At 42.8% G+C, this 14,053-nt stretch overlaps 1 protein-coding gene across 1 annotated transcript in view; it reads left to right on the top strand.

Annotated features, from left to right (window-relative positions):
• LPHN3 (latrophilin 3) overlaps positions 1 to 14,053 on the top strand; it is a 277,537-nt gene that overhangs the window by 193,068 nt on the left and 70,416 nt on the right. Inside the window, exons 11-12 of the mRNA XM_009884017.1 lie at positions 11,084 to 11,267; positions 12,085 to 12,207. Coding sequence (XP_009882319.1) covers positions 11,084 to 11,267; positions 12,085 to 12,207 — 307 coding nt within the window. The remainder of the gene's footprint in view (positions 1 to 11,083; positions 11,268 to 12,084; positions 12,208 to 14,053) is intronic.

The raw sequence follows: 14,053 nt of genomic DNA, 5'->3' as shown, positions 1-14,053 counted from the left end.
ACCTTAAAGGCAGAACTCCTTAAACTGAAGCACTGGAGTTGTAGAAAACACAAAATATTTGTCTTTTGGGGGATGTGAAACTGGGTTTGGTGTCACAGATTTCTTCCATGTCCTTCAGCAAGTGGAACGTGCACACTTTTTCTCAGATCCCCAACTTAAAATGCCATGGGTACAATTCCCCTGGCCTCTAGGAATGGTGGTGGGATAGTAAAGAGAAAAAGGCTTGAGTACTCAGATATTGCAATAAGTGAGGCTATATTAGTAGGGAAAACTTAAACATGGGGAAAAAAATTAGAATTTTTTTCTGTAATATTTAGTAGCTGGAAACAGAAGCTGTAATAAAGGCTCATACCACGTCTGGGCACATAGAGTTTTTATCACATGTGTACACGTGATTGCAAAATCTGAGCTCACCTCCTTGCTTCGCTTGGATTTGTGGGCTGGAGGTCTCTCTGGGGCCTCATGAGGCCAGTGAATTTCCTCATGGTGCCAGCCAGTGTCTTCTTCCCATGTGAAATTGCATGCTGCATTTGGGATGCAGATCTTGGAAGACAAAAACTTCACAGGGTTTCCATTCTTTCTGGTTTCTTTATTTTTTAAAGCCCATCTCGGTGACTTCAAAGCTGAAGGCTGGTGAATACAATAGACAGCCTGAGTGACAGCCTTGTGGGAAGGGTGGAAGGAGGAGGCAGAGTGTTGCTTTTGCAGCATTTTCCTGGTCTAATGGTGTTTGCTGCTCTGGTTCTTGCCATCTTCTGGGCTTTCCTGTAAATCAGCTTGCCCTATTTTTTAATTCTGGGTTTGTCTGTACAGCAAATGGGTAAGATTATGGAGGTGCCACCAGATCTGTGAAGGTGACAAGAGCTTCTGGGTGCGGGTGTCATAGGAGCTCCTGATGAGCCAATTCAGGTTCCAGGTAGCAGACAGTGCTGGGTGGTTGCAGTCAGAGTTGTCCTTCTGGTTTTCCTGGAAGTTTTCTGAATGCTTCATGATTGTAATGTGGGCTCTTTGAATTGCTGTACTAAGCAAAAAATGAAAGGCTTTCCTCAGAGGTTTCAAGGCATTAAGTTTAGAGCTGAGTAGAAGAGACTGTTTTGGTTTTTTTTTTCCTTTGCTAACTTAGTAGCTCTCAGCAGATAAAAGGTGCATCTGGGACTTAGCCAGTACTATTTAAAGTGGATTAATTCTGTTTGTCCCACTTCTCACTGGCTTGCATGGCTGGTCACAATTTCCGTGAACACTAAACGAAAGAAACTTGTGGCTCTGAGAGGGACCGTAAATTGAATTATGCTGTGTTTATTTGTGTTCTTGTTGTGCCTGTGACAAGAAAGACTCTAACCTCTATTTTTATAGAAAGGGGCAAATTAATGAGGATTTTCAAGTTCCTTGTTTGGTCACTTAATTGGCTGTATGACAAAGAGCTCTGCAGTGCGTGTCAAACAACTTTCAGAGTCCTCTAATGATTTGCGCATTGCTCGACTCCTGATGGTATTCTGCAGGGCCTGTCAGGCGAGGTATCGTTAAAGTGGTTGGAATAAATTGGCTAGCAGTGTGCATACAATGTCATATATTAACTATAGCTACAGGGAGTACTTTTAGCAGCTTTTTCAAGAGATCGAGATGTTTGCCCATCAGCATCAAAGTGCCCCAAACTTTCATTTAATATAATTAAAAGGACATCTGAAAGAAGTGTGACTCACAGCAGGGTTCTGTGGTTTGGTAGCCCTTTGTTAAAACTCTGTGAACTTAATATACTTCACAGCTTGAGAAACCTGCACTTGATTTGTGTCAGCAAGAGCGAAACTAGAAATCCCCACCCTGCATGTTTCTGCCTTGGTGAGCCCGTTGTTAGGGGAGAGGAGGATCAAAGCAGCGGCCTTGGCTTTGTCACCAGACTCCAAAAATTATTCACATAAATGTTAAAAAGGAAGGTGACCACATATTCCTCTACCTACAACTGAGCTACACCTGTGGTTATGTGGCGACATGTAACATAGCAAAACCGAGCAAAAAATTTAGCGTTGTCTGCATTGCTATGTGCTTACTCTCTGCTTTAGGCTGAATCAGTCCTGGAATCTGGTGGCACTGGTAAAAAGTCTCAGTACAGATTACCATAGAGATCAGTGGGAGATGTCCCTTTGATTTGGACCATTGGAGGAAGGGATGAGTCTCATGGACTCCCTAGGAGTTCCCTTGAAGGCTATGGATATTCTGTCAGAGGCATTTCTTGTTTGCAAGCCGTTTTCCTTTCTTGCTACAGCTTTCACTTCCCCAGTGTGATTACTGTAGCAGTTGCTTGTATAGTCTCAAATCCCAAACAGTAGGGCAGCAAATACAGATGATTCATAAATGCAGTTCTCAGCTTACTCTGTGGGGAAGATCTCATTAGATGAAATAGATCGTATGTTATTTCCTTCTTCCCAATCAATTCCTTTTATTTCAGTCCTACAGATGCCTTCTGACCTTAAAATATTATTCCTCATATACTAAGCAAAGCAAAACCATAACCTGTAATTTGTAACCTTGTTCTTTTTCTCAGATCTCCTATTTTTTTGTGTGCTCCCATTAGGAGATTATTCGTAGTTCAAGGCCAAGATTGCAAACCTTGCATGCCTAGTGCAAGACCATTAATTCAATAGTTAAACATTTTGTAGATGGCCTAATTTTAATAAAGGTCAGTGCCTTTCTTCTCACTGCTGTGAGTTCTTAGCGCCGCTGAAATTCAGGCCATTTTTGAGGCAGTACAGTACCTGTAGCCACAGCATAAATATTTGCTGTAGAGTTGAAAAGAGAAGGTTGCATGCTCTTTCTTGAGAACCTTTGATCTCAATCTATGGAGCAATTTTAGAAATTCCTCTGCAAGGTTGGAGGAAGATCTCCTCTTGCCTTTGCCATGAGTAGTAGCTTTTGACTCAGTTCACCAAAACTGATACCATCGTCAGTTGCCAATCATCACTCTGATATTAGATATAGGCTAGTGTTTCTGGCTTAGTTTTGAAGGCAGAAGCAGAGATTAGCAGTATATATTCTAATGATTTATTTATTTTTAAGTACTCATAGAATCATAGAATGGTTTAGGTTGGAAGGGACCTTGAAGATCATCTAGTTCCAACCCTCCTGCCATGGGCAGGGACACCTCCCACTAGACCAGGTTGCTCAAAGCCCCATCCAACCGGGCCTTGAACACTTCCAGGGATGGGGCCTCCACGACTTCCCTAGGCAATTTGTTCCAGTGCCTCACCACCCTCAGAGTGAAAAATTTCTTCCTAATATCTATTCCAAATCTACCCCCTTCCAGTTTGAACCCATTATCCTTTGTCCTATCACTACATGCTCGTTACAGTTCAGTTAGTTTCAATTTTAATATGTGTTTGTCCATTTCATTGAATATTATAATTGTTTTGTGATCACCTTACTGCTTTGTAAAAAGCCTTAGACAGTGTCTGGGCTTCCCTGTAAGAAATTGTCTCCAATGTGCTTACTTATGCTTTGACCAGAGACAAATTTTATCTTGGAATTAAAAGAATAAATAGCAAGGTGAAAAACTATCCAAGGGTGAAGAGCCTTGTCAGACAGATTTGAAGGCACTTCTCAGCTAAGAAGTAGGATTTAATGCCATCATTTAGCCAAAATGACATTTTCCTTGTTTATGAAGGTACTGGGACCTGTACTGTTTGTCAGTGACATGGACAGTGGGGTTGAGAGCACCCTCAGCAAGTTTGCCGATGATACCAAGCTGTTTGGTGAAGTAGACACGCTGGAGGGGAGGGATGCCATCCAGAGGGACCTGGACAGGCTGGAGAGGTGGGCCCAAGACAACCTCATGCAGTCCAACAAGGCCAAGTGCAAGGTCCTACATCTGGGTTTGGGCAATCCCAAGCACAAATACAGGCTGAGCAGAAAATGGCTGGAGAGTAGCCCTAGGGGTGCTGATTGACAAGAAGCTCAACATGAGCCACCAATGTGCGATCTCAGCTGAGAAGGCCAACCATATCCTTGGCTGCATCAAAAGAAGTGTGACCAGCAGGTCAAAGGAGGTGGTTCTTCCCCTCTACTCCACTCTCGTGAGACCCCACCCGGAGTACTGCATCCATCTCTGGAGTCCCCAATATAAGAAGGAAAACTGAAAAAACACCTTTTTTCATTCTCGGCAGCTCTGAAGTGCAAAAACAGCACCCATCCCCCACTGCTCCCAAACCAAAAGGGCCAGCTGGGAAAAGTGATGCTGATCCTCACTGCCTCCTGGAACCCCTTCAAATAAGCTATCCGTTGAACTTCATTAGGTTCCTGCCAGCCCATCATCCAGATCATTAATGGTCTAGTCGGAGGTGTCCCTGCCCATGGCAGGGGGGTTGGAACTCAATGATCTTCAAGGTCCTTTCCAACCTAAACCATTCTATGAGTCTATGTTTGAATTTGAATCACCATACAGTTTAATGGAGAGCTGTTTGATATCTCTCAGGAGTAAGAGATGGGCCCTGAAAAGGCAATTCCTTCAGCTCCAGGAAACAACGTCTTCATTCACCTTGAAAATTCCAGTTTCTAAATTCCTTTCAATGAACACAAATAATGATCTAAAGGATATAAGGATAGGCTGGACGTGGCCTTGGGCAACCTGGTCCAGTGGGAGGTTGTCCCTGCCTATGGCAGGGGGGTGGAACTCAATGATCTTCAAGGTCCTTTCCAACTTAAACTATTCTATGATTCTATGTTTCTATGAAGAATGAAGAATGAAGCTGATTTTTTCAGCTATGAAGCTGAAAAAATGACATGTGCATCTATTTTTGACCTGAAGTCCCACAGAGCAGACAACTGTTCCAGTTTGGTGATCCCTGTGTAGTGGTATTGGGGTGCTGGTCATTCACACTCTAAAAAGACATGTCATTTCTTGAGCTGGTCCCTTGCAATACAGTAACGTTGCCAGACGCTGCTCCTTGCATGCCCAGATCCATGCTTTCATGCTAGTCCTCTTCTTCAAAGGGCCCGTTCTGGCTGCACCCAGTATAGTCAGAGTTAATGGGAGTTTCTCTTGTACTGGTGCTTTTTCTGGCCAGAGGCAAGAATTGCACAACTTCCAGCAGAACTTGCCATCAATGGCATTAATTGTGCCTTTAATTCAATTAGTTTGGAGGCTTGCAAATAGTGATAGCTTAAGAAAAGGTTTTATTTTAGCACTGGGTGTTTCGTATAAATACAGAGCAAAACCAGCTGTTCTTGAGCAAGGAAGCAGGTAAGCTTTTTTAAAGAAACACCGCTTTCCAGTAGGAAAAGAGAAAAAGAGCATAACGTGATCATTAAGCCATATCCACATTTTGGTGCATCTGCTCTCTGACAGGTTTTTTGTTTGCACTGTGCAGTGTCGACCTGAAAGGGGTTTTGTGCTTTTTTTTGTCTAACGGTTTGCTGTAAAACCTCAAGCTGCGATTCAAAAGTGAGCTAGTAATGTTTTCGCATGCTTCAAATAAAGCTGATGATGCACTTGTTTTGTAGCAGGACCTGGAGACCTCAGGCAGGGCCAGAATCTCAGAGCATAAGCACAGCTGGAGGCTGTGCCTGTGTGATTGCACTCTACAGTCTTAAGTCTGCTGTTCTCAGAAAGGGTGGGCAAACCTTTTTTGATGAGGCTGTGCCAGCAGACACCTTTGGTACAGGGGCAGCTGTACAAGCACTGCTTGTTTCATACACCAGCTATGATTTTAGTCTACTGATGCAAAGCACAGACTTGTAGCTGTAGCTCCTTCTATCCTAATTTTTGAAAGTGCACTGCATGAAATATTCCTGTGAGATCAAGGAAGACAAGTGTTAGCAGTATGAGACAGGGCTTTAAAAGTTAAAAAAATTGAGATATTTTAATTAGACATGTCATTGCAAAGATGGTGCTTTAATACAGTGTGCCACTATCCTCATTCTCCCAAAGCTGCTATCAGAGGTAAGACCTGGATGTAGGTTCCATGCAAAATAATGTATACAGTGCGTTCCGTGTCCTCTTAAGGAGGTGCTCCTTTGTAAGAAAGGACAAACGGCATATTTGGAAACTACTCAGCAGAAGGATTCAACCATTATTACCTGTGGGATCTGCTGGTATTCACTGCCACGAAGGAGTATTTTCTCCAGTCATAAGTTTGGTGGGGTTTTTGTTCTTCCATCAGCTGCTCAGTGAGAGGCCAAAATGAGCAATAAAGGTTTAGTGAGGTCCTATCTCTAGGAGAGCTGCTGGTTTTCTATGGTTAGGGTTGCTGTGCTTAAGCACCGTAGCACAATGCAGTCTGATCCCAAATTTGGCAATGAGATGAGTACGTCTAACATCTTTTAGTGATTTCCAGTGTTGACTCCCGATTAAAGATAGATTTCATGTTACAGAATCTGCTTTGTCAAAGAACAGTGCTTTGGATATTGGTATACTGAGAGATAAATAAATGGATGTGGTATCACTGGATATATACTCCCCTCCTAGGTTTAAACTGTGTGTCACATAGCCAGATATTCTCGCCAGACATTCCTAGAGGGGGAGGAGATAAAAATAAATGAACAAGCAAAATTCAGTTTTACGGAATGAAGCAGCTGTCATGAAGGAAATCAATGGGATATGTACGATTGGCCTTTTAGCGATGTATAATTACTGTAAGACTCGTAATTAGTTGCCTTTTGACAATACATCTTTTAATACCAATTTGTAAGTGTCTGAGAAAGAAGGTTTACATTTTGTTTCTGTTTTGTGACCTCAGGACAAAATCAAGAAACCATGGGCATATGCCCTTATTTGGGGGAAAAATCTCCCTCTGCAACTTATTAACATTTATTTACATTGAATGTATAGTCTGTGGTGCTTTATAACAATGAAAGGGCTCACCATCCTGGGATTTGTCTTCTATGCTTGGCATGTTGTTGCTCTTCTCTTGATGTCCAATTGTAGCCACTGCTGGAGACACGAAAGGTCCACTGAGTCTAATATTCATTGCTCTTTACAGGCTTGTATTAAGGGGTTTGGCTTTGCATGTATAGGTACCCTGACATCACAGGCAGCATACAGCTACACCTACATATCTTGGGATAGAAAGGCAGATAAAAAATCTTCCTTCTTGGCTCCCTTCTACCATGCCTTTCTTCCCTTGTTTGATCGCAGGCTACAAAGAAGCAAGCTATGCCTTGTGAAAGCTTTCCCTTGATGTCATTTGAGTTACTTTTGTCCTTCTCCCTGGGCATATGTGTGCTTGTGCACATATTCATTAGACATTCATTAAGCCCCAGCAACCATGGCATTGGTTTGGTGCCATGCTGTGGGTAGTGTTGAGGTATGTTTGGGCTCCAAGCCCCACATTTTTATTTTGCATGAGGCTTGCAGGGGTGCTTTGGAAACTGTTCACCCAGTTGAGCTGCATATGGGAGAGGGATATGGGAGAGGGATCTGGCAGCAGAAGAGAAGAGAACCACAGCAAAGGAACTCCTTTAGCTTTGGAAGCAAGGACAGGGTCTTCAGGGAGGTAGACATGCAGCGCCCTTTGGTGTTGGGTTCTTCAGGGATAGGATTAATCTCGTGTGACTTTGGGCACCTAACTGGAGATAATGCTTGCTGTAGTTCTTTCTTCTTTCAGTGAAGACAGAAACTAGAGAGCATCTGGGCTCCCGACTTGGCTGCATGCTAAATTCTTGAAGTGAGATGGGGTGAAACTAGTTCAGAATTTTCCTAGCTCCCTCTGAAAGTTCCCACCTTTATCAAGATCACCGGGGATCTCAGGTAAAACCTACCACGCTATCAGCTCCCAAGAACATCTCTCTCATGCCTTCTTCATTTCAGAGGTCCTCTGTCAGGGCTAACCCTCCTTCTGCTGGTCACTGAGAGACTTTCCTGGGAGCTTGGCACTGGTGTTTCTCCTATGCTGGAGCTTCATCAGGCCACAAAGTCATTGAAGCAGGTGACTACCTAAACCATGACGGCTCAGCTTAAATGCAAAGGCGCAGGACGATCCTTGTCCTGTGTGCTGGCCTTCCCACAGTTCCCCCTCCCCTGCCAAACTTTTCCCAGTTGGTATCTCTGTCTCAAGAGACACTGTTGCTTTAACAGCTGTTTTGTTTCATTTAAACACCTACCTCAGCTCCTGTCCAAAATGCAAACATTTCATTAGCACCTCATCTCCTTGGCTTCAGCCTGCAGCACTCAGCCATAATGAAGTGCTGCACTCATAAATATAATGCGGGGAACACTTGATTAATGCACTGAGACAGGTGAGGAGAGTGACCCTCTGGGAAAAGCTATGGACTAAATTCATCTCGGATGTAATGCCAATGAAGACAGTCTACCAGCTTTGTTCAGATACACACGAAGTACCTAACCCAAAGTCCTTGGAAATCTTTCTGGAGCTTTTGCATCAGACCCCAGATACAAAGTGATGTGAAGTGGCTGGTTTCAGGTTAGTCACTTTGTGAGGATGGATGCTCACCACCACCATGTCCATTGGGTGGGGACTACACAGTGCGCAGGAGGGCAGCGCATTAGGCCTTAATGGTGTTCTCTCTCAAACATTGCATGCATGCATGCACACACATTTAAAAAATATAAACTAAAAAATGCATTAGCTAGAATAATTTTTCTGGGGAAAAATCTTTGCAGCAGATGTTTCACTGCAACACAAATATTTCAGCATCTGTTTCATGTTTTGACAAACAGGCGTTACCTTTCCATGCAGAACCAGGAGCTGGATCTGCTGCAAAGACTCTTCCCACCATTCAGATATTGATAAAGGTATCCAGGATGTTGTTTTAACAGAGATTTAAAGACACCATTAGTAGCTGAGCTAAATGATAACATTGAAAGGGGAGAAAAAACCTCATTTCCTGCTTTCCATGCATAAGAAATCTTTGCAAGGACACACCATCTTGTGTAGAACCTGCACAGCAAAATAGTCAAGCTTTTTGGCCACTGAAAAAGAATACTATCTCTTTTCTGCCTGTAAAGAGATTTACTACGAAAGTAAACTACAGAATTTTATTAAGAGCTACAGAGATCAAGTTTGTAGATTTTAAAACACCACAAAACCCCCACTTAAATGCTATGGATTTTTAGTATTTCTTCTTGATTATTAAAGTCAACCAGCTTTTTGTGTGCACATATTGAATGTGTTAAGATGATTTTTAGGCTATTTAGGAAAATCAGTTTAATAATGAGTTTAAGAAATTGATTTAGGGTTAGTTAAGTTCCACAAAACAGCAAATGAGAAAGGGATTCTAGTCCTAGATTGTAAAGGCTTGACAGCAAAAAGTTTATTGCAGTAGCACTCGAGGACAAGATTTTCATCCATTTTGGTTTCCTTCAGTGGTTGAAGCATGGGTTACTCCATACCTTGGAAAAATAAGCTGTGAGGCTCAGGAGAAATGTTGTCTATTAATCAAGGGACCAGGGCAATAGCTGCCAGGGAGGGGAAGATCTGTTTAAGGTACAGGAGAGGTTTGGCACAAGAACAAAAGAGTTAATTGGTCATGAATAAATGTAGGTTGGCGAGTAGGAGCTTTGTACTGTCAGAGGAGCCCAATTCTGGCTCAGTTTTCCAGTAGGAACCATGGTGGTATGAGAAACCTTCCAACCTCAAGGACATTTAGGACTGAGATGTACATGGCAATGCCTCAGTGAAATGTCTTTTCTGGGATTAAAAGCACCAGCAGTGGCAGGTCTAGCTGTCTTTGCTTCTCCTTGAACCTTGCTGATGTGATTATATTCTCCCATTGCACGTTTGTATCTGACCATGACTGGTGAGTGAGTCAGGATGCCTCGCACTTTCTGTGTCACGTGTTGCCATTGTAACACTCCTCCTAAGGGCTCTGCTGGAGAATGGGCCATGCTGTGTCTTCTTTTCACATGTCATGTTGTACAGGAGCATTTAAAAACACTGTCAGCATTAAATACTGAAGTATTTCCATGAAAGTGAGCCCATGGGGCATCATTTAGGCTTGCACTATGTTGAAATCCCATGGGACTGTCCTTGCCTTGCATAACAGAGGTGTGGGTTTGATGCCCACACGTTCAGCATGCAGAAAATTATTAAGAACAGCAGCTTCATCTCAAAGGGAAGGTTGGTTTCTGCAGTCAGCATTAGCTGGCAGTGGAGGTGTTTCTTTGTGGGCCAGGCCTGCCTGGTGGCTAAACACTAACCAGTAGAAGAAAGCACGATGAAAGTACCTTTTTTTTCCTTTTCCTCTGCACAAGCAGTTCTACCAACTCTCATTAAAAAACGTTAGCTGGAAGGTAGTTGAGTCAGCTGTGGTTAGTAACTGAGCAGGGGTTTTAGGTTGAGCAAAACCATCAGGATGGGTAGGCTCTACTGCTGTAATTTTGTAATCGTGAGGCCAGCATGGTTTCGTGTGATCCTGGATGCGCATCCAGATTAACCTGTGGGAAGTTCTCCATGGGAGAGCTCTTTGTGCGTGGCAGCCCAGGGTAGAAGGTGCACTGCAGGAGGGACTGAGGTTGTTACCGCGGGGCTGACTCCTTCCTGAATGGAGCGATTTGAAATGTAGTGTCTTAACTAAATCTCTACGGGCACCTGCTGCTTCTCTGGATGAAGTAGCATAACTCAACTATCTCTGTATCTTCGTGACTGCCTGCCAGAGGTTATGTGGTGGGAAATACTCTAAGGAGCATAGCCCTTGCAGCTATTAAATACCTTCCTTGGATGCCCCAGTCCTACTCTTGAATTCTAGCGCTTCAAGTAGTAGCAACCTGCTTTAGAGATGGGTTTTGAAATCTATTTTCCTGCATGTTTCCTTAATGATTTCCTCATTTCCCCTCCACCCACCCCCACAACCCGTAATTCCTTCTTACTCTAAGCTCAGAGCTGCTGATCACGGAAGCAGAAAAGCGCTATTCCCAGCCTGCATTTAGCTTAAAATGACCATTTCCTCCTTGTCCCATATGATGGGATAAACGATGCCTAGCTCCATTGCTTGCCACCCCAATGGGTGGGGAAATGAGATGCTGTTCTCTCCCTGTATATTGATATGTGTGGGGGATGGGACTGAGCATATGTCAGAGGTCTCAACAGTGCTTTAGGTTCTCTAGAGCCCTTTCTCACTCGATCTCTCTCCTTTGCAGGCCATGGTGGAGACAGTGAACAACCTCCTGCAGCCACAGGCTCTGAATGCGTGGAGGGACCTGAATGCAAGTGAACAGCAGCGTGCAGCCACCAAATTACTCGACACTGTGGAGGACAGTGCCTTCGTGCTGGCTGATAACCTGCTGAAGACAGACATTGTCCGGGAAAACACTGACAATATCCGTAAGGGACAGATCCCATAAATACCAAGAGCAGCCGGAGGGAGAGTAAAGGCTGGGAAATCTGGCTTTGGTCTTGGCCCCTAGATTAACTGGAAACCAATTTGTTAGATATGTCTTAGCCCTTTGTTTGAAGGACTTAAAAGTCTTTCCAAAAGAGCCTAAAGGAATCAGGCATCTCTCTACCCTTGAAATCCCATGGAAAATGAGCACCTAACCTGCCTTTATTAGTCCTGGCTTTGAGGGCAAAATCTGCGCTAGAACAATGAGAGCACAGCTTCACAGGGAGATTGTTCATCGTAATGCAATTGTGTTTCATTTCATACAAATTTGTGTCTTTATTTGGCTGATTGTTGATTTTAATTAAAAAACAAGCATGATGGAAAGCACCAGCACTCCCACTGTGCATATGTAAAATGAGAACAACTCTTCTTTCTATTTCTATGAATACAGATCCCAAGCACCGATAGCATTTACAGAAAGTACCAATAGCCAGTGGCAAAGAACTAGCATTTTCAGATTTTCATTTTAACCATTGTCCTTAATATCCTGAGGTTCTTGTTTACAAGAACTGGTTGTCTTTTGTCTTCCACAGAGAGTAGAATTTATTTGCTTTTTTTTTTTTTTTAATTAAATTTAAAACTTCTTCAGGGCAAAGATTTAAAAATAAATAGGAGCCCAAACAGAGTCTAGCATGAAACATTGTAAGTTTATTCCTCTGCTCTCAGATGGTCTGAAACACCATTTTGTAGCTTCGAAGTATCATGTCAAAGGTTATTTCAATAGAGATTTTTCTTAGTGTTGGTCTCTCTTGCAAACAGAGCTGGAAGTTGCGAGACTAAGCACAGATGGAAATCTGGAAGATCTGAAGTTTCCCCAGAACATGGGCCACGGGAGTGCCATTCAGCTGTCAGCAAATACCTTGAAACAAAATGGTCGAAACGGTAGGTCCAGCATGTCTGGCCATGCCAGCCTCATGAATCAATCGTGCTTTAGGCATTGTTTTGTGTTTAACCAGTTTTAAGTATGGTATTAGTCGCTATGTTAATATTTAAATTAGAAGCAGCATCAGTTGCTCATGCCCTTGACTGCAAGCTAAGTTGGCTGACTGGGAATGTATTATATTGCTAAGTGGTTCACAGCCTTTCAATGTGTTACGTGCTGGTAAAATTCATCAGATACTTAAATGACGTGGCTGTTGGGGCACAGTGCTGAGTCCAGAGAAGTGCTTTTAACTGCTGTTGTCTGCAGTAGGAGGCTTCAGATGGGATAAGAAGCTTGTTTGAGTAAACTGCTTCACAGTGGGGCACTATACAAATATCTGAAAAGGGAGAGGGAAGAAACAATAGTAGCAAATATTAATAACGAGCCAACATGGCAGAGAAGGTTGATTAACTGTTATGAGTCTAAATCTTCAGTGCCTTTCTCTCTGAAGCTTATGAACCTCCCGATACAGTATAAATTAAAGATGATGTTATATGTGAATGGTCTTCATGCTGCCAAGCCATTTATTTCCAGACCAGGAGTTTGAGCAGACACGTTTGTTGATCTTTACAGCCCCGCTATAGACCAACTTCAAATTCCCAGGCTTTCTACTAATTGGCCTAACATGCTCCTATTTCTGAGTTCCTTAAAATTTAACCTGTGTGCAGAGGGAAAGCACTTTAGTACAGCCTTTGATCACTGCCGGCAAAACATAGAGTGATAGGGCAGTATTACAGCCAGACCAGATGTGTTTTAAAACTGCCAAAATGGCAGTTAAAACAGCCAAAAAATTCTGACAATTGTTGAGAGAAAAGTTGAGTCTGGTGGTTCAGAAAGAAAATTTTGGCATTGGCTTCCTTGATGAGGTTTGGTACCTTTGCATGTAGGATTTTAAGAGAAGTATTTCTTTTAGAGACAGTGTAAAACCCAAAATGTGTAGCAAAAGTCCAGTGGGGCAGGAATTTCACTCTGTTAGTGGGCTTTGGAGATTTGAAGGGAAAGACAAACTGGTGGGAGTGAGGAAGAGTAATTCTGTATTTCTTAGCATGAGATCACTGTAGTTCTGGTCAAATCAGGAGAGCCTCATCAACTTACATCAGTTTGGCACCTGCCCGGAGGTCACCAAAGAGCTAGAAATAAAATTATCATAGAAGGATTTAGGTTGGGAGAGACCTTTGGAGTCATCAGTGCTTCACCTTCCTCAGAAGCACCTTCATCAGCGCTTCACCTTCTATTCCTACAGAAACAAAAAAATACCTTCCCACAACTAATACATATAAAGGCAAACTAATCACATTCAATTCTTATTTATAGCCTGTGAAATAATGTGCAAAACAGAAGGCAAACTGGATGGTTTCAGTTAAAAACAGTTGGCTGGTAGCCTGGGTTTTCTGCAGGCTCCCTAATGGTGTTTTGTGGAATAGGAGATATCTGATTAGCAAATTAAAAAAAGAAATATATTTTGTTTTACCCTTCATATGAGATTGGTATGGTGTTGGAAAGTTTTGGATTCCTTCTCCCAGATTTGTCCTCACATTTTTCTGAGGTAGTCCTAATTTATTAATGGACTCTAATTATAGTTTTATACTGCATCTGTGTGACAGACCAGAATGAACCACATTTCCCAAGCATAGCCTGGAGAATAAAGTGTTATGTCAGGTGGGAAATGGACCACCTGGCCTCTTTTCTCTGGAGCCAGTTACACCCACTGACACCAAAAATAAGCCCACCTTCTCTGTCCACCGATCTGTTTGCTCATAGAAGTTTGTTTTGAGAGAGGCATCTCTGCCCTTCTTATCCATGCAC

This window comes from Charadrius vociferus, unplaced genomic scaffold (assembly GCF_000708025.1).
Source record: "Charadrius vociferus isolate BGI_N301 unplaced genomic scaffold, ASM70802v2 scaffold4, whole genome shotgun sequence".
Taxonomy (NCBI): domain Eukaryota; kingdom Metazoa; phylum Chordata; class Aves; order Charadriiformes; family Charadriidae; genus Charadrius; species Charadrius vociferus.
This window is presented reverse-complemented; position numbering and strand designations above follow the sequence as displayed.